The sequence below is a fragment of the Oncorhynchus masou genome, chromosome 20 (genome assembly GCF_036934945.1).
Source record: "Oncorhynchus masou masou isolate Uvic2021 chromosome 20, UVic_Omas_1.1, whole genome shotgun sequence".
NCBI classification, from domain to species: Eukaryota; Metazoa; Chordata; class Actinopteri; order Salmoniformes; family Salmonidae; genus Oncorhynchus; species Oncorhynchus masou.
The window spans coordinates 25,187,007-25,207,724 of record NC_088231.1 but is presented as its reverse complement, the minus strand read 5'-3'; the positions used below and the strand labels follow the sequence as shown (position 1 = coordinate 25,207,724).

The 20,718-nt window shown below is 49.5% G+C and overlaps 1 protein-coding gene across 1 annotated transcript in view; it reads left to right on the top strand.

Annotated features, from left to right (window-relative positions):
- The window catches only part of LOC135507198 (E3 ubiquitin-protein ligase RNF38-like), a 50,252-nt gene that overhangs the window by 14,018 nt on the left and 15,516 nt on the right, over positions 1-20,718 (top strand). Inside the window, 4 exon segments of the mRNA XM_064926790.1 lie at positions 11,460-11,515; positions 19,312-19,508; positions 19,987-20,038; positions 20,041-20,334. Of these exon segments, the coding sequence (XP_064782862.1) occupies positions 11,460-11,515; positions 19,312-19,508; positions 19,987-20,038; positions 20,041-20,334 (599 nt within the window).

Below are 20,718 nucleotides of genomic sequence, written 5' to 3'. Positions count from 1 at the left end.
TCCTCCTCTCGTCCTGAGAGAGGGGTCAGTCTGTCTGACTCCTCCTCCTCTCCTCCTGAGAGAGGGGTTAGTCTGTCTGACTCATCCTCCTCTCCTCCTGAGAGAGGGGTTAGTCTCTCTGATTACTCCTCTCCTGGAAGTTGTTGCTCCTCATGTCTTGTTTCCAGGCTAAAAGGTTTTTACATTTCATAGTTTAGGGGGTTCACCTGCCACCACTCTGATACCACAGCTAAACACGGGCTTGCATCCCAAAATAACACCCTATTCCCTATATGGTGTACTTCCTAATAACAGGGCCCTTCGTCCACTATCTTTAACGAGAGGCACAATCTAGGGAATAGGGTGCCATTTGGGACACACTCACTTTGCATGGAGAGGATTATTGTCACGTTAGACAGGATCTATTTCTTCTAGATATTAATACACAGACCCAGAGTAGATAGATGTATATCTGTATGTTTATAGGGGAGGTAAATAGTCTATCAAGGAGGACCGAGGTGTTTAAGACCATTCAGAATGAACCAGACCAGGGACAGGGCTTTTTTGTTTGTTGTTTGTAGATTTCTAAGTCTGTCTGGGGGCCGAAGCAGTCTGTCTGTCTGGGGTGGGGGGGGATTGACACATTTTGTTTTTGTTATTTCTCTTATGTTCATGAGTTCTCACCAACAAGAGGCACAAACCCCACTAGCCAAATCTGCACTCGTTCTATCATGCTCTCTCTCTCTCTCTCTCTAGGTTTCTGTTTCCTCTCTCCTCCACCCTCTTTCCCCTTCTCTCTTTCTCGTCTCTGTTCAGGCCTGTCTCTCTTCTCTCTCTGTTTAGTTTCTGTTGTAACAGTTATACAGTGTGTGTGTGTGTGTGTGTGTGTGTGTGTGTGAAGTAAATGTAGCAGAGCACAGTGCAGCTGGGCAGCTTCAAATTCTCCTGAAGTCCTAGAGAGAGACAGAAATGGAGAGGGAGGGGTTGAAGGACAACAATATAGTGACGAGAGGGAAAATACTTTGGCTTTTGGAAGTGAGAGGGAGAGGAGGACAGAAGGAGTCTCTTGGCTGAGCCCTGTCTGTCAGTGATGCAGGAAGAGAGGAGGACAGAAGGAGAGTCTCTTGGCTGGGCCCTGTCTGGCAGTGATGCAGGAAGAGAGGAGGACAGAAGGAGAGTCTCTTGGCTGGGCCCTGTCTGGCAGTGATGCAGGAAGAGAGGAGGACAGAAGGAGTCTCTTGGCTGAGCCCTGTCTGGCAGTGATGCAGGAAGAGAGGAGGACAGAAGGAGAGTCTCTTGGCTGAGCCCTGTCTGTCAGTGATGCAGGAAGAGAGGAGGACAGAAGGAGAGTCTCTTGGCTGAGCCCTGTCTGTCAGTGATACAGGAAGAGAGGAGGACAGAAGGAGAGTCTCTTGGCTGGGCCCTGTCTGGCAGTGATGCAGGAAGAGAGGAGGACAGAAGAAGAGTCTCTTGGCTGAGCCCTGTCTGGCAGTGATGCAGGAAGAGAGGAGGACAGAAGGAGAGTCTTGGCTGAGCCCTGTCTGGCAGTGATGCAGGAAGAGAGGAGGACAGAAGGAGAGTCTCTTGGCTGAGCCCTGTCTGTCAGTGATGCAGGAAGAGAGGAGGACAAAAGGAGTCTCTTGGCTGAGCCCTGTCTGGCAGTGATGCAGGAAGAGAGGAGGACAGAAGGAGAGTCTCTTGGCTGAGCCCTGTCTGTCAGTGATGCAGGAAGAGAGGAGGACAGAAGGAGAGTCTCTTGGCTGAGCCCTGTCTGTCAGTGAAACAGGAAGAGAGGAGGACAGAAGGAGAGTCTCTTGGCTAAGCCCTGTCTGTCAGTGATGCAGGAAGAGAGGAGGACAGAAGGAGTCTCTTGGCTGGGCCCTGTCTGTCAGTGAGGCAGGAAGAGAGGAGGACAGAAGGAGAGTCTCTTGGCTGGGCCCTGTCTGGCAGAGAGAGAGAGAGGGTGATGGAGAGTAATGGAGACGAGGTTCATGTGGTGTGTGTGTGTGTGTTTGGGGTTTCCATGTGTAGTGTTGGTGAGTTCTGGTTTTAGAGTGTAAGCGTTAGGGAGTGGCCTGTGTGTGTGGGCCTTGTTTATTGGCTGTCTGGGTGGCTTTGGAGCAGAGGAGGAACTGTGTCAGCAGCACAGAGAGTTTCACAAACAGATCCCAGTTTAGTGTATTACATTAGACCAGAACACTAGTGACCAGAGAGGTCTATTGGGTCCTGTTTAACACTAGTGACCAGATAGGTCTATTGGGTCCTGGTTAACACTAGTGACCAGAGAGCTCTATTGGGTCCTGTTTAACACTAGTGACCAGAGAGCTCTATTGGGTCCTGTATAACACTAGTGACCAGAGAGCTCTATTGGGTCCTGTATAACACTAGTGACCAGAGAGCTCTATTGGGTCCTGTTTAACACTAGTGACCAGAGCTATGTTGGGTACTGTTTAACACTAGTGACCAGAGAGCTCTATTGGGTCCTGTTTAACACTAGTGACCAGAGAGGTCTATTGGGTCCTGTTTAACACTAGTGACCAGAGAGCTTTATTGGGTCCTGTTTAACACTAGTGACCAGAGCTATGTTGGGTCCTGTTTAACACTAGTGACCAGAGAGGTCTGTTGGGTCCTGTATAACACTAGTGACCAGAGAGGTCTATTGGGTCCTGTATAACACTAGTGACCAGAGAGGTCTGTTGGGTCCTGTTTAACACTAGTGACCAGAGAGGTCTGTTGGGTCCTGTTTAACACTAGTGACCAGAGAGGTCTGTTGGGTCCTGTTTAACACTAGTGACCAGAGAGGTCTGTTGGGTCCTGTTTAACACTAGTGACCAGAGAGGTCTGTTGGGTCCTGTTTAACACTAGTGACCAGAGAGCTCTGTTGGGTCCTGTATAACACTGATATACTAGAGGTCTATTGGGTCCTGTTTAACACTAGTGCCCAGAGGTCTATTGGGTCCTGTATAACACTGATATACTAGAGGTCTATTGGGTCCTGTTTAACACTAGTGACCAGAGGTCTATTGGGTCCTGTATAACACTGATATACTAGAGGTCTATTGGGTCCTGTTTAACACTAGTGACCAGAGGTCTATTGGGTCCTGTTTAACACTAGTGACCAGAGAGCTCTATTGGGTCCTGTTTAACACTAGTGACCAGAGAGGTCTGTTGGGTCCTGTTTAACACTAGTGACCAGAGGTCTGTTGGGTCCTGTATAACACTAGTGACCAGAGGTCTGTTGGGTCCTGTATAACACTAGTGACCAGAGAGGTCTATTGGGTCCTGTTTAACACTGGTCTACTAGAGGTCTATTGGGTCCTGTTTAACACTAGTGACCAGAGAGCTCTATTGGGTCCTGTTTAATACTAGTGACCAGAGAGCTCTATTGGGTCCTGTTTAACACTAGTGACCAGAGAGCTCTATTGGGTCCTGTTTAACACTAGTGACCAGAGAGCTTTATTGGGTCCTGTTTAACACTAGTGACCAGAGAGGTCTATTGGGTCCTGTATAACACTAGTGACCAGAGGTCTGTTGGGTCCTGTTTAACACTAGTGACCAGAGAGGTCTATTGGGTCCTGTATAACACTAGTGACCAGAGGTCTGTTGGGTCCTGTTTAACACTAGTGACCAGAGAGCTCTATTGGGTCCTGTATAACACTAGTGACCAGAGGTCTGTTGGGTCCTGTTTAACACTAGTGACCAGAGAGGTCTATTGGGTCCTGTTTAACACTGGTCTACTAGAGGTCTATTGGGTCCTGTTTAACACTAGTGACCAGAGAGCTCTATTGGGTCCTGTTTAATACTAGTGACCAGAGAGGTCTATTGGGTCCTGTTTAACACTAGTGACCAGAGAGCACTATTGGGTCCTGTTTAACACTAGTGACCAGAGAGCTCTATTGGGTCCTGTTTAACACTAGTGACCAGAGAGGTCTGTTGGGTCCTGTTTAACACTAGTGACCAGAGAGGTCTATTGGGTCCTGTTTAACACTGGTCTACTAGAGGTCTATTGGGTCCTGTTTAACACTAGTGACCAGAGAGCTCTATTGGGTCCTGTTTAATACTAGTGACCAGAGAGGTCTATTGGGTCCTGTTTAACACTAGTGACCAGAGAGCACTATTGGGTCCTGTTTAACACTAGTGACCAGAGAGCTCTATTGGGTCCTGTTTAACACTAGTGACCAGAGAGGTCTGTTGGGTCCTGTTTAACACTAGTGACCAGAGAGCTCTATTGGGTCCTGTATAACACTAGTGACCAGAGGTCTGTTGGGTCCTGTTTAACACTAGTGACCAGAGAGGTCTATTGGGTCCTGTTTAACACTGGTCTACTAGAGGTCTATTGGGTCCTGTTTAACACTAGTGACCAGAGAGCTCTATTGGGTCCTGTTTAATACTAGTGACCAGAGAGGTCTATTGGGTCCTGTTTAACACTAGTGACCAGAGAGCACTATTGGGTCCTGTTTAACACTAGTGACCAGAGAGCTCTATTGGGTCCTGTTTAACACTAGTGACCAGAGAGGTCTGTTGGGTCCTGTTTAACACTAGTGACCAGAGAGCTCTATTGGGTCCTATTTAACACTGGTCTACTAGAGGTCTATTGGGTCCTGGTTAACACTAGTGACCAGAGAGCTCTATTGGGTCCTGTTTAACACTAGTGACCAGAGAGGTCTATTGGGTCCTGTATAACACTAGTGACCAGAGAGCTCTATTGGGTCCTGGTTAACACTAGTGACCAGAGAGGTCTATTGGGTCCTGTATAACACTAGTGACCAGAGAGCTCTATTGGGTCCTGGTTAATACTAGTGACCAGAGAGGTCTATTGGGTCCTGGTTAACACTAGTGACCAGAGAGCTCTATTGGGTCCTGTTTAACACTAGTGACCAGAGAGCTCTATTGGGTCCTGTTTAACACTAGTGACCAGAGGTCTGTTGGGTCCTGTTTACCACTAGTGACCAGAGAGCTCTGTTGGGTCCTGTTTAACACTAGTGACCAGAGAGCTCTATTGGGTCCTGTTTAACACTAGTGACCAGAGAGCTCTATTGGGTCCTGTTTAACACTAGTGACCAGAGGTCTGTTGGGTCCTGTTTAACACTAGTCTACTATGTAAGGGTATAAGGTGCCATTGGGGACATAGAGAGACATGCAGATCATTACATCACCATTGTTACTACTACAGAGGTGGAGAGAGAAAGGTGGAGAGAGAAAGGTGGAGAGAGAGAGGTGGAGAGAGAGAGGTGGAGAGAGAGACATGCAGATCATTACATCACCATTGTTACTACTACAGAGGTGGGGGGAGAGAATGAAGACAAGAATGGCAGAAGGAAAATGTCAAATCGAGCGAGGGGTGGAGGGAGGGAGGGAGGGGGGGGAGAGGGAAAGGGAGAGTGTTATTCCTGTGTCTACATTGGGAAACACCACTTACTGGCTGACACACACACACACACACACACACACACACACACACACACACACACACACACACACACACACACACGGGTGCTGTCAGTTACATGTGCTTTGCTTATTCTCTGTTTGTATTTATACGATGTAGCATTTGTGTGTCTGTGGTGAAGGCCACATTGTATTCTACAAGGCTGGTGCTGAAGTCTGTTCAGATATCTTAAGATCGACCTGTGTGTGTCTCACGTGCTCTCCCTCTCGCCTCTCCCTCTCGCCTCTCCCTCTCGCCTCTCCCTCTCGCCTCTCCCTCTCGCCTCTCCCTCTCGCCTCTCCCTCTCGCCTCTCCCTCTCGCCTCTCCCTCTCGCCTCTCCCTCTCGCCTCTCGCCTCTCGCCTCTCCCCTCTCTCTCTCTCCTTACTTTCTCGCCTCTCTCTCTCTCCTTACTTTCTCGCCTCTCAATTTCTCTCTTGTTTTTAGTTGTGAAAAGTTAGTAAAAAACAATCTCAGATGTGGGGGGGGGCGTGAAGAAGAGATGTGGAGGGGGGACATGGAGAAGAGGTGAGGGGGGGGGGCATGAAGAAGTGGTGGGGGGGGGGGGGGCTGGTGATGCGTAGAGAGAGGGTGTAATGTGTTGGAGGGAGAAGTGGTGACAAAATAATGGAGGGAAGAGGAAGTGGATAGAAATAGCTGATGCACTCTGAAGCTGATCCCTCCCTCCCTCACTCTCTCTCTCTGTCCCACCATCCTTTCTCTCTCTCTCTCGCTAGCTCTCTCTCTTTCCCACCATCCCCCTTACAGCTGATGCACTCTGAAGCTTACAGAAAATCAATAGCAGTCAAGAGAAGCCACAATCTATCTCTCCATACTCTTTCTCTTGGATCTCCACCTCCCTCTCTGTCCCACCATCCCCCAGTCTCTTCTCTCCCCTCTATATATCTTACCCATGCCTCTGTCTCCTCTCCTCCCCTCCATATATCTTACCCATGCCTCTGTCTCCTCTCCTCCCCTCCATATATCTTACCCATGCCTCTGTCTCCTCTCCTCCCCTCCATATATCTTACCCATGCCTCTGTCTCCTCTCCTCCCCTCCATATATCTTACCCATGCCTCTGTCTCCTCTCCTCCCCTCCATATATCTTACCCATGCCCCTGTCTCCTCTCTCTCCCCTCCATATATCTTACCCATGCCTCTGTCTCCTCTCTCTCCCCTCCATATATCTTACCCATGCCTCTGTCTCCTCCCCTCCATATATCTTACCCATGCCTCTGTCTCCTCTCCTCCCCTCCATATATCTTACCCATGCCTCTGTCTCCTCTCCTCCCCTCCATATATCTTACCCATGCCTCTGTCTCCTCTCCTCCCCTCCATATATCTTACCCATGCCCCTGTCTCCTCTCTCTCCCCTCCATATATCTTACCCATGCCTCTGTCTCCTCTCCTCCCCTCCATATATCTTACCCATGCCCCTGTCTCCTCTCCTCCCCTCCATATATCTTACCCATGCCCCTGTCTCCTCTCCTCCCTCCATATATCTTACCCATGCCTCTGTCTCCTCTCCTCCCCTCCATATATCTTACCCATGCCTCTGTCTCCTCTCCTCCCCTCCATATATCTTACCCATGCCTCTGTCTCCTCTCCTCCCCTCCATATATCTTACCCATGCCTCTGTCTCCTCTCCTCCCCTCCATATATCTTACCCATGCCTCTGTCTCCTCTCCTCCCCTCCATATATCTTACCCATGCCTCTGTCTCCTCTCCTCCCCTCCATATATCTTACCCATGCCTCTGTCTCCTCTCCTCCCCTCCATATATCTTACCCATGCCTCTGTCTCCTCTCCTCCCCTCCATATATCTTACCCATGCCTCTGTCTCCTCTCCTCCCCTCCATATATCTTACCCAGGCCTCTGTCTCCTCTCTCTCCCCCTCCCCAGTCTCTCCTCTTCTCCTTTATTTATTTTCCGCATCCTCATGGCAACCCTGACACATCCCCGCAACTCACCCATGGCAACCCTGACACATCCACTCTATCCCCGCCCCTCACCCATGGCAACCCTGACACATCCACTCTATCCCCGCCCCTCACCCATGGCAACCCTGACACATCCACTCTATCCCCGCCCCTCACCCATGGCAACCAAGTGGACACTGGAGTCATTTGGGACACCAGTGTCCACTTGGGAGAAGTCAAGGACAGACCAGGGCTGTTAGTGTCACGTCACACTACCAGAAGTACTGACGTCACCCCAGTCAGACCTGCAGAAGGGAAAACAGACCCACTGGATAGAAGATGAGACGGAGTAACAGGCTGGTAGTGTGATGTCATCCGAAAACTGCTGCTTTAATCCTGGATTACTGGCTTTGGTGTGTGTGTGTGGTTTGTGTGTGTGTGTGTTTGGTGTGTGCGCTATATCTGCTTCTGAATGTAAGGTGTGTTGCTCGTCCTTTTCTCTCTCTGATCTCACACACGCGCACACACACACACACGAGATGCTAACTCGCACAAACATGTTTGTATGTTGAGGTCCAGATGTTTGATAATCAAAACAACAATAGGGGTTAAATCTCTAATCCTTTCATAGCCTTATTATCATGTAGCCTATATAGCGTAGTATCATCTAGTCTATATAGCGTGGTATCATCTAGTCTATATATAGCTGTAGTATCATCTAGTCTATATAGCGTAGTATCATCTAGTCTATATATAGCTGTAGTATCATCTAGTCTATATAGCGTAGTATCATCTAGTCTATATATAGCTGTAGTATCATCTAGTCTATATATAGCCGTAGTGTCATCTAGTCTATATATAGCCGTAGTGTCATCTAGTCTATATATAGCCGTAGTGTCATCTAGTCTATATATAGCCGTAGTGTCATCTAGTCTATATAGCCGTAGTGTCATCTAGTCTATATGTAGCCGTAGTATCATCTAGTCTATATGTAGCGTAGTATCATCTAGTCTATATATAGTATCATCTAGTCTATATATAGTATCATCTAGTCTATATATAGCGTAGTATCATCTAGTCTATATATAGTATCATCTAGTCTATATGTAGCCGTAGTATCATCTAGTCTATATGTAGCCGTAGTGTCATCTAGTCTATATGTAGCGTAGCGTCATCTAGTCTATATGTAGCGTAGCGTCATCTAGTCTATATGTAGCGTAGCGTCATCTAGTCTATATGTAGCGTAGCGTCATCTAGTCTATATGTAGCGTAGCGTCATCTAGTCTATATATAGCGTAGCGTCATCTACTCTATGTAGCCGTAGTATCATCTACTCTATGTAGCCGTAGTATCATCTAGTCTATGTAGCCGTAGTATCATCTAGTCTATATATAGTATCATCTACTCTATATACAGTATCATCTAGTCTATATATAGTATCATCTAGTCTATATATAGCGTAGTATCATCTAGTCTATATATAGCGTAGTATCATCTAGTCTATATATAGTATCATCTAGTCTATGTAGCGTAGTATCATCTAGTCTATATGTAGCCGTAGTGTCATCTAGTCTATATGTAGCCGTAGCGTCATCTAGTCTATATGTAGCCGTAGCGTCATCTAGTCTATATGTAGCCGTAGCGTTATCTAGTCTATATGTAGCGTAGCGTCATCTAGTCTATATGTAGCGTAGCGTCATCTAGTCTATATGTAGCATAGCGTCATCTAGTCTATATGTAGCGTAGCGTCATCTAGTCTATATGTAGCGTCATCTAGTCTATATGTAGCGTAGCGTCATCTAGTCTATATGTAGCGTAGCGTCATCTAGTCTATATGTAGCGTAGCGTCATCTAGTCTATATGTAGCGTAGCGTCATCTAGTCTATATGTAGCGTAGCGTCATCTAGTCTATATGTAGCGTAGCGTCATCTAGTCTATATGTAGCGTAGCGTCATCTAGTCTATATGTAGCGTAGCGTCATCTAGTCTATATGTAGCGTAGCGTCATCTAGTCTATATGTAGCGTAGCGTCATCTAGTCTATATGTAGCGTAGCGTCATCTAGTCTATATGTAGCGTCATCTAGTCTATATGTAGCGTAGCGTCATCTAGTCTATATGTAGCGTAGCGTCATCTAGTCTATATGTAGCCGTAGCGTCATCTAGTCTATATGTAGCCGTAGCGTCATCTAGTCTATATGTAGCCGTAGCGTCATCTAGTCTATATGTAGCCGTAGCGTCATCTAGTCTATATGTAGCCGTAGCGTCATCTAGTCTATATGTAGCCGTAGCGTCATCTAGTCTATATGTAGCCGTAGCGTCATCTAGTCTATATGTAGCCGTAGCGTCATCTAGTCTATATGTAGCCGTAGCGTCATCTAGTCTACATGTAGCCGTAGCGTCATCTAGTCTACATGTAGCCGTAGCGTCATCTAGTCTACATGTAGCCGTAGCGTCATCTAGTCTACATGTAGCCGTAGCGTCATCTAGTCTACATGTAGCCGTAGCGTCATCTAGTCTATATGTAGCCGTAGCGTCATCTAGTCTATATGTAGCGTAGCGTCATCTAGTCTATATGTAGCGTAGCGTCATCTAGTCTATATGTAGCGTAGCGTCATCTAGTCTATATGTAGCGTAGCGTCATCTAGTCTATATGTAGCGTAGCGTCATCTAGTCTATATATAGCGTAGCGTCATCTACTCTATGTAGCCGTAGTATCATCTACTCTATGTAGCCGTAGTATCATCTAGTCTATGTAGCCGTAGTATCATCTAGTCTATATATAGTATCATCTACTCTATATACAGTATCATCTAGTCTATATATAGTATCATCTAGTCTATATATAGCGTAGTATCATCTAGTCTATATATAGCGTAGTATCATCTAGTCTATATATAGTATCATCTAGTCTATGTAGCGTAGTATCATCTAGTCTATATGTAGCCGTAGTGTCATCTAGTCTATATGTAGCCGTAGCGTCATCTAGTCTATATGTAGCCGTAGCGTCATCTAGTCTATATGTAGCCGTAGCGTTATCTAGTCTATATGTAGCGTAGCGTTATCTAGTCTATATGTAGCGTAGCGTCATCTAGTCTATATGTAGCGTAGCGTCATCTAGTCTATATGTAGCGTAGCGTCATCTAGTCTATATGTAGCGTAGCGTCATCTAGTCTATATGTAGCGTCATCTAGTCTATATGTAGCGTAGCGTCATCTAGTCTATATGTAGCGTAGCGTCATCTAGTCTATATGTAGCGTAGCGTCATCTAGTCTATATGTAGCGTAGCGTCATCTAGTCTATATGTAGCGTAGCGTCATCTAGTCTATATGTAGCGTAGCGTCATCTAGTCTATATGTAGCGTAGCGTCATCTAGTCTATATGTAGCGTAGCGTCATCTAGTCTATATGTAGCGTAGCGTCATCTAGTCTATATGTAGCGTAGCGTCATCTAGTCTATATGTAGCGTAGCGTCATCTAGTCTATATGTAGCGTAGCGTCATCTAGTCTATATGTAGCCGTAGCGTCATCTAGTCTATATGTAGCCGTAGCGTCATCTAGTCTATATGTAGCCGTAGCGTCATCTAGTCTATATGTAGCCGTAGCGTCATCTAGTCTATATGTAGCCGTAGCGTCATCTAGTCTATATGTAGCCGTAGCGTCATCTAGTCTATATGTAGCCGTAGCGTCATCTAGTCTATATGTAGCCGTAGCGTCATCTAGTCTATATGTAGCCGTAGCGTCATCTAGTCTATATGTAGCCGTAGCGTCATCTAGTCTATATGTAGCCGTAGCGTCATCTAGTCTATATGTAGCCGTAGCGTCATCTAGTCTACATGTAGCCGTAGCGTCATCTAGTCTACATGTAGCCGTAGCGTCATCTAGTCTATATGTAGCCGTAGCGTCATCTAGTCTATATGTAGTATCTCTAATGGTATCTCTGTGTCTAGGGGCCAGTCTACCACTGTTAATATTTTTTTGATTTAACTAGGCAAGTCCGTTAATAACCCATTCTTATTTACCGGATTACACCGGGCCAATTGTGCGTCGCCCTATGGGATTCCCAATCACAGCCGGTTGTGATCCAGCCTGGATTTGAACCAGGGTCTGTAGTAATGATGGTATCTCTGTGTCTAGGAGCCGTAGGGGGGAGGAGTCATCCTGACCATGCCTGTGGAGAGGAGGGTGACAAGGTGAGACACACACACACACACACACACACACACACACACACACACACACACACACACACACACACACACACACACAGTCATGATGACAGCTCCTCTAGAGTTTACAGATATGACCTCATGGTGAGAGAGAAACTGTCAGGTACATTCCTCTGGGCTGTGTGGAGGACGCTGCTTTCTGAGGAGGGCAGGAAGGGAGGAATGGTGGTCCAGGATAATACATAGATTTGAAATCAAGAGGTGGGGAGATGTGGTGGGAGTCTTAGGGGGGGGGGGGGTCTAGGGTTTTTGCGGGTCTCCTATTATAGACCACCTTGTCTGCTCCACTGGGAGTCTGGGCTGCATCATGTCTACTCCACTGACTCACTGCTAGCCTGCGAGTCTGGGCTGCATCATGTCTACTCCACTGACTCACTGCTAGCCTGCGAGTCTGGGCTGCATCATGTCTACTCCACTGACTCACTGCTAGCCTGCGAGTCTGGGCTGCATCATGTCTGACTCACTGCTAGCCTGCGAGTCTGGGCTGCATCATGTCTACTTCGCTGACTCACTGCTAGCCTGCGAGTGACATGTGACATGGCGGGCCTATTGGCTAGAGGGGCGGTGGGTGGGCCTATTGGCTAGAGGGGCGGTGGGCGGGCCTATTGGCTAGAGGGGCGGTGGGCGGGCCTATTGGCTAGAGGGGCGGTGGGCGGGCCTATTGGCTAGAGGGGCGGTGGGCGGGCCTATTGGCTAGAGGGGCGGTGGGCGGGCCTATTGGCTAGAGGGGCGGTGGGCGGGCCTATTGGCTAGAGGGGCGGTGGGCGGGCCTATTGGCTAGAGGGGCGGTGGGCGGGCTAGAGGGGCGGTGGGCGGGCTAGAGGGGCGGTGGGCGGGCTAGAGGGGCGGTGGGCGGCCTATTGGCTAGAGGGGCGGTGGGCGGGCTAGAGGGGCGGTGGGCGGCCTATTGGCTAGTTAAATAAAGGGTAAATATAAATACAATGTCCATACAGGCTAGAATAACTTGACAATGCTAGAAGATACCGTAGCTTCCAGCTTTTTAGGCCAACTTTCCTTGCTAGCTAACAGCTAAAGCTAACAAGCTATCAATTCACTACTCCTAGTACTTTGTTTGCGAAATATGCTGATTTTATTTTCAAAACTGATTACCACACAAAGTGTTCATTCTCCTATTCAGTCTGTCTCGCGTCTCTTCCAAAGATGATCTATTGGGTCAGCTGACTGACTCCTGGGCCGTCCCCTCCTTGCCTCACGAATGATGTCATTACTGGTTAAAGAGACAGTGCACCCTTTTTTATAAAATAAGCTAGAACTATGCCAATGTTGATCGGTACAATTCAAATAATACTGTATGTTCTCTTAGCAGTTTGCCAATACAATGAAATGAGCAACAACAAGCTCAATAACTCAACTCATCCACTCCTGTTGAATATCTATTCACCTGTATTGTGGGTGGAGCCAGGCTACATCTTGATTCACCCAGTTTATCAATAAAGATTTACCATTCAAATAAATGACTAACATGATGTTATTATGCAGTTAGATTGGTAAACACAGTCATTGATTTGTATTAATTGATTCATTAATAACATACAGGGTGGTCTCTGGAATTATGTGGACAAGTACAGTGTTAATGTAATGATATTGAACTTCCCAGCTATTTTGAAGAGCGCAACAGCTGAGTTTATCTGTTTGGATCAAGGTCCATTCTGTAACTTGGTCTAATATACCTACTTTTTCTGCCTTGGTGTCGTGACGCTGTGGGGGTGGGGTGTCGTGGGGGTGGGGTGTCGTGACGCTGTGGGGTGGGGTGACGCTGTGGGGGGGGTGTCGTGACGCTGTGGGGGGGGTGTGTCGTGACACAACTATAGAGGGGGCAACAAGGGAGGTTAGCATTTTATATCATAACCCCTCCAAGACATGCTAACCTCCCTGGTTATTATAATGGTGAGAGGTTAGCATGTCTTGGGAGGGTTATGATATAAAATGCTAACCTCCCTTGTTATTATAATGGTGAGAGGTTAGCATGTCTTGGAGGGGTTATAATATGAAATGCTAACCTCCCTGGTTATTGTAATGGTGAGAGGTTAGCATGTCTTGGAGGGGTTATAATATAAAATGCTAACCTCCCTGGTTATTGTAATGGTGAGAGGTTAGCATGTCTTGGGAGGGTTATGATATAAAATGCTAACCTCCCTGGTTATTATAATGGTGAGAGGTTAGCATGTCTTGGAGGGGTTATGATATAAAATGCTAACCTCCCTGGTTATTGTAATGGTGAGAGGTTAGCATGTCTTGGGAGGGTTATGATATAAAATGCTAACCTCCCTGGTTATTGTAATGGTGAGAGGTTAGCATGTCTTGGGGTGGTTATAATATAAAATGCTAACCTCCCGTGTTATTATAATGGTGAGAGGTTAGCATGCCTTGGGAGGGTTATAATATGAAATGCTAACCTCCCTGGTTATTGTAATGGTGAGAGGTTAGCATGTCTTGGGGGGTTGTTATGATATTTGTGTGTCTTTCTCCCTCAGTGTCTGTGCCAGTCTGAAGCAGGAGTTGAACTGGACTAGTGCCGATGCTGAGGGTGTTATTGCCTGTAAAACCCAGTCTGCTCAGTGGCAGCTGCCTGCATCCTGTGGGTGTGACTGTGTGTGTCTGCAGCCTGCGATCCAGCTGTTTCCTGTTAGCAATCACGTTGTGTGTGTGTGGTGTGTGTGTGTGTGTGTGTGTGTGTGTGTGTGTGTACACACACGTCACTCAGCGGCTGTGACTGTTTAGAGCTTTCTGTCAAAGATAGTGTCCTCAGTAAGTCGGCTTCTGTCTCCTATTCTCTCTGTTCTGTAACGTCTCAGTAGACTAGACCATCATGATTCAGTCTATAACCCCCCTGGTGGTAAGGCACACACCATGCCCCCCCCCCCTGGTGGTAAGGCACACACCATGCCCCCCCCCTGGTGGTGAGGCACACACCATGCACACACCATGCCCCCCTGGTGGTAAGGCACACACCATGCCCCCCCTGGTGGTAAGGCACACACCATGCCCCCCCCCCTGGTGGTAAGGCACACACCATGCCCCCCCCCCCCCCCTGGTGGTAAGGCACACACCATGCCTCCCCCTGGTGGTAAGGCACACACCATGGGTAGCCATGGTGTGTGTGCCTTGTTTGCATCAATGATTTGTTGTCACCAGATTGCAAATAGCATATTTTAGTCAGAGATAATTTACTTTGTTTTAATTAAAAATAATTTTTCCTTTTTTAGTTCTAGTTTTTGGGGATCTATTTAGTCAGTTACAGTCTCATCAATTGCCTCTGAAAAATAGGTGTGTTGAATATTTTTAGTCTCTGTAGTTGATGAAATGAACACTGGTGTGAATCGCACATGAGCTGGTGTGTGTGTGTGTGTACACGAGGGAGTGAGCGAGCTCTTTCCGGTAAGTGTGTGACTCACCGCTGACTGAAAAGTGTCCCCCAACTGCCTGTGAAAGTATGTCTCACTGCATCTCAACTGGAGATGACTCTCATATGGACCTGTATTCATGTCTCTCACTCAGAGGAAATGCCATGAGTCACAGTATGGGGTAGAGTAGGGCCTGTGGATTACTGAGCAACAATATGGGGTAGAGTAGGGCCTGTGGGTTACTGAGCAACAATATGGGCTAGAGTAGGGCCTGTGTGTTAATGGGGGTAGAGTAGGGCCTGTGTGTTAATGGGGGTAGAGTAGGGCCTGTGGGTTAATGGGGGTAGAGTAGGGCCTGTGGGTTAATGGGGGTAGAGTAGGGCCTGTGGGTTAATGGGGGTAGAGTAGGGCCTGTGGGTTAATGGGGGTAGAGTAGGGCCTGTGGGTTAATGGGGGTAGAGTAGGGCCTGTGTGTTAATGGGGGTAGAGTAGGGCCTGTGTGTTAATGGGGGTAGAGTAGGGCCTGTGTGTTAATGGGGGTAGAGTAGGGCCTGTGGGTTACTGAGCAACAATATGGGGTAGACTAGGGCCTGTGTGTTAATGGGGGTAGAGTAGGGCCTGTGTGTTAATGGGGGTAGAGTAGGGATTGTGGGTTACTGAGCAACAATAGGGGGTAGAATAGGGATTGTGTGTTAATGGGGGTAGAGTAGGGCCTGTGTGTTAATGGGGGTAGAGTAGGGCCTGTGGGTTAATGGGGGTAGAGTAGGGCCTGTGTGTTAATGGGGGTAGAGTAGGGCCTGTGTGTTAATGGGGGTAGAGTAGGGCCTGTGGGTTAATGGGGGTAGAGTAGGGCCTGTGTGTTAATGGGGGTAGAGTAGGGCCTGTGTGTTAATGGGGGTAGAGTAGGGCCTGTGGGTTACTGAGCAACAATATGGGGTAGAGTAGGGCCTGTGTGTTAATGGGGGTAGAGTAGGGCCTGTGTGTTAATGGGGGTAGAGTAGGGATTGTGTGTTACTGAGCAACAATAGGGCCTGTGTGTTAATGGGGGTAGAGTAGGGCCTGTGTGTTAATGGGGGTAGAGTAGGGCCTGTGTGTTAATGGGGGTAGAGTAGGGCCTGTGTGTTAATGGGGGTAGAGTAGGGCCTGTGTGTTAATGGGGGTAGAGTAGGGCCTGTGTGTTAATGGGGGTAGAGTGGGGCCTGTGTGTTAATGGGGGTAGAGTGGGGCCTGTGTGTTAATGGGGGTAGAGTGGGGCCTGTGTGTTAATGGGGGTAGAGTGGGGCCTGTGTGTTAATGGGGGTAGAGTGGGGCCTGTGTGTTAATGGGGGTAGAGTGGGGCCTGTGTGTTAATGGGGGTAGAGTGGGGCCTGTGTGTTAATGGGGGTAGAGTGGGGCCTGTGTGTTAATGGGGGTAGAGTGGGGCCTGTGTGTTAATGGGGGTAGAGTGGGGCCTGTGTGTTAATGGGGGTAGAGTGGGGCCTGTGTGTTAATGGGGGTAGAGTGGGGCCTGTGTGTTAATGGGGGTAGAGTAGGGCCTGTGGGTTAATGGGGGTAGAGTAGGGCCTGTGGGTTAATGGGGGTAGAGTAGGGCCTGTGTGTTAATGGGGGTAGAGTAGGGCTTGTGTGTTAATGGGGGTAGAGTAGGGCCTGTGTGTTAATGGGGGTAGAGTAGGGCCTGTGTTTTAATGAGGGTAGAGTAGGGCCTGTGTGTTAATGGGGGTAGAGTAGGGCCTGTGTGTTAATGGGGGTAGAGTAGGGCTTGTGTGTTAATGGGGGTAGAGTAGGGCCTGTGTGTTAATGGGGGTAGAGTAGGGCCTGTGTGTTAATGAGGGTAGAGTAGGGCCTGTGTGTTAATGGGGGTAGAGTAGGGCCTGTGTGTTAATGGGGGTAGAGTAGGGCCTGTGTGTTAATGGGGGTAGAGTGGGGCCTGTGTGTTAATGGGGGTAGAGTGGGGCCTGTGTGTTAATGGGGGTAGAGTGGGGCCTGTGTGTTAATGGGGGTAGAGTAGGGCTTGTGTGTTAATGGGGGTAGAGTAGGGCCTGTGTGTTAATGGGGGTAGAGTAGGGCCTGTGTGTTAATGAGGGTAGAGTAGGGCCTGTGTGTTAATGGGGGTAGAGTAGGGCCTGTGTGTTAATGGGGGTAGAGTAGGGCCTGTGTGTTAATGGGGGTAGAGTGGGGCCTGTGTGTTAATGGGGGTAGAGTGGGGCCTGTGTGTTAATGGGGGTAGAGTGGGGCCTGTGTGTTAATGGGGGTAGAGTAGGGCCTGTGTGTTAATGGGGGTAGAGTAGGGCCTGTGTGTTAATGGGGGTAGAGTAGGGCCTGTGTGTTAATGGGGGTAGAGTAGGGCCTGTGTGTTAATGGGGGTAGAGTAGGGCCTGTGTGTTAATGGGGGTAGAGTAGGGCCTGTGGGTTACTGAGCAACAATATGGGGTAGAGTAGGGCCTGTGTGTTAATGGGGGTAGAGTAGGGCCTGTGTGTTAATGGGGGTAGAGTAGGGATTGTGTGTTACTGAGCAACAATAGGGCCTGTGTGTTAATGGGGGTAGAGTAGGGCCTGTGTGTTAATGGGGGTAGAGTAGGGCCTGTGTGTTAATGGGGGTAGAGTAGGGCCTGTGTGTTAATGGGGGTAGAGTAGGGCCTGTGTGTTAATGGGGGTAGAGTGGGGCCTGTGTGTTAATGGGGGTAGAGTGGGGCCTGTGTGTTAATGGGGGTAGAGTGGGGCCTGTGTGTTAATGGGGGTAGAGTGGGGCCTGTGTGTTAATGGGGGTAGAGTGGGGCCTGTGTGTTAATGGGGGTAGAGTGGGGCCTGTGTGTTAATGGGGGTAGAGTGGGGCCTGTGTGTTAATGGGGGTAGAGTGGGGCCTGTGTGTTAATGGGGGTAGAGTGGGGCCTGTGTGTTAATGGGGGTAGAGTGGGGCCTGTGTGTTAATGGGGGTAGAGTGGGGCCTGTGTGTTAATGGGGGTAGAGTGGGGCCTGTGTGTTAATGGGGGTAGAGTGGGGCCTGTGTGTTAATGGGGGTAGAGTAGGGCCTGTGGGTTAATGGGGGTAGAGTAGGGCCTGTGGGTTAATGGGGGTAGAGTAGGGCCTGTGTGTTAATGGGGGTAGAGTAGGGCTTGTGTGTTAATGGGGGTAGAGTAGGGCCTGTGTGTTAATGGGGGTAGAGTAGGGCCTGTGTTTTAATGAGGGTAGAGTAGGGCCTGTGTGTTAATGGGGGTAGAGTAGGGCCTGTGTGTTAATGGGGGTAGAGTAGGGCTTGTGTGTTAATGGGGGTAGAGTAGGGCCTGTGTGTTAATGGGGGTAGAGTAGGGCCTGTGTGTTAATGAGGGTAGAGTAGGGCCTGTGTGTTAATGGGGGTAGAGTAGGGCCTGTGTGTTAATGGGGGTAGAGTAGGGCCTGTGTGTTAATGGGGGTAGAGTGGGGCCTGTGTGTTAATGGGGGTAGAGTGGGGCCTGTGTGTTAATGGGGGTAGAGTGGGGCCTGTGTGTTAATGGGGGTAGAGTAGGGCTTGTGTGTTAATGGGGGTAGAGTAGGGCCTGTGTGTTAATGGGGGTAGAGTAGGGCCTGTGTGTTAATGAGGGTAGAGTAGGGCCTGTGTGTTAATGGGGGTAGAGTAGGGCCTGTGTGTTAATGGGGGTAGAGTAGGGCCTGTGTGTTAATGGGGGTAGAGTGGGGCCTGTGTGTTAATGGGGGTAGAGTGGGGCCTGTGTGTTAATGGGGGTAGAGTGGGGCCTGTGTGTTAATGGGGGTAGAGTAGGGCCTGTGTGTTAATGGGGGTAGAGTAGGGCCTGTGTGTTAATGGGGGTAGAGTAGGGCCTGTGTGTTAATGGGGGTAGAGTAGAGCCTGTGTGTTAATGGGGGTAGAGTAGGGCCTGTGTGTTAATGGGGGTAGAGTAGGGCCTGTGTGTTACTGAGCAACAATATGGACTGTTAATCAGAGGGTCTGCTACATCTCTATTGATTCATGATGGAGTTATAGGTGGTATGTGAACCTAACCTCTGTTTATCTCTCTTCCTCGCTCACCCCCTCCTCCTCGCTCTCCACCTCGCTCTCCCCCTCCTCCTCCTCGCTCTCCTCCTCCTCGCTCTCCTCCTCCTCGCTCTCCCCCTCCTCCTCCTCGCTCTCCCCCTCCTCCTCCTCGCTCTCCCCCTCCTCCTCGCTCTCCCTCTCCCCCTCGCCCTCCTCCTCGCTCTCCACCTCGCTCTCCCCCTCCACCTCGCCCTCCTCCTCGCTCTCCACCTCGCTCTCCCCCTCCTCCTCCTCGCTCTCCTCCTCCTCGCTCTCCCCCTCCTCCTCCTCGCTCTCCCCCCCTCCTCCTCGCTCTCCCCCCTCCTCCTCGCTCTCCCCCTCCCTCCTCGCTCTCCCCCTCTCCATTTTCTTCCCATCCCTTCCAACAGAATGAGGACAGTCCCAGTCCAAAGCGTCAGCGACTATCTGGCCAATCCGTGCTGGATCTCTCCACGGTGGCCCCACCCACCAACCCCTCTCCACCAATGAGGCCATGGGAGCTGCCCCACAGTCGCAGACCTCCCCCTAACCCCCACCCCCATTACCACCAGGAGCGCTGCCATACACCTGTCAGACACAGACACAGGTAAGAGACTTACCTCACCTGGTACTGTGCTCTTCAGCTTGGTGACTTTGTTCGTTTGTTAGTTAGTCGGCGAGCCAGTCAGTCAGTTAGCCAGCCAGCCAGTCAATAAACCTGTCAGCCAGCCAGTCAATAAACCAGTCAGCCAGCCAATTAGCCAGCCAGCCAGTTAGACAACCAGTCAGTCAGCCAGCCAGTTAGCCAACCAGTTAGCCAGCCAGTCAGTCAGCTAGCCAGTCAGTTAGCCAGCCAACCAGTCAGTCAGTTAGCCAGTCAGTCAGTTAGCCAGCCAGCCAGTCAGTCAGTTAGCCAGCCAGCCAGTCAGTCAGTTAGCCAGCCAGTCAGTCAGGAGTGCTGAGCTCTAGTCAATATTGACCAGTAAGAAGATGATGATGATTGTAACTATGGTGATGACATTGTGTTGATGTATGATACTTATCAGAGTGATGAAGACTTAACTCTCCTCCCTCCTTTCCTCCAGTCCTCCAGCGCGTCGCCAGCGTGGCCGTCTCTCCCGCACCCCCCGTCACCTCCCCCTCCTCCTCCTCCCCACCACCCCTCCCCTCCTCCCCCCTCCATCCGACTGGACCCCCAGGACCAAAGCTTCCGCCACCACTACCCTCACCCCCACCAGAGCTACTCTCACCCCCCTCCTCCCCCCTACGGCCAGCCCCCAGCCCCTGCCGGTGGGGGCGTGGAGGAGCCTCGAGCGTTCCACCCACCTGCCCTGTCTCCACGGTTACTGCACCCCGCTGTCCATCATTCTCATCAAGCAGCTCACCACCGCACACAGCAGCAAGGAGCCATGGTCATGGACCTTCATGAACAGGTGAGACTGGGAGAGGGAGGGGGGCCTATATTAACTGGTTAGACTGGGAGAGGGAGGGGGCCTATATTAACAGGCTAGACTGGGAGAGGGATGGGGGGCCTATATTAACAGGTTAGACTGGGAGAGGGAGGGGGCCTATATTAACAGGTTAGACTGGGAGAGGGAGGGGGCCTATATTAACAGGTTAGACTGGGAGAGGGAGGGGGCCTATATTAACAGGTTAGACTGGGAGAGGGAGGGGGCCTATATTAACAGGTTAGACTGGGAGAGGGAGCGGCCTATATTAACAGGTTAGACTGTGAGAGGGAGGGGGGGGCCTATATTAACAGGTTAGACTGGGAGAGGGAGGGGCCTATATTAACAGGTTAGACTGGGAGAGGGAGG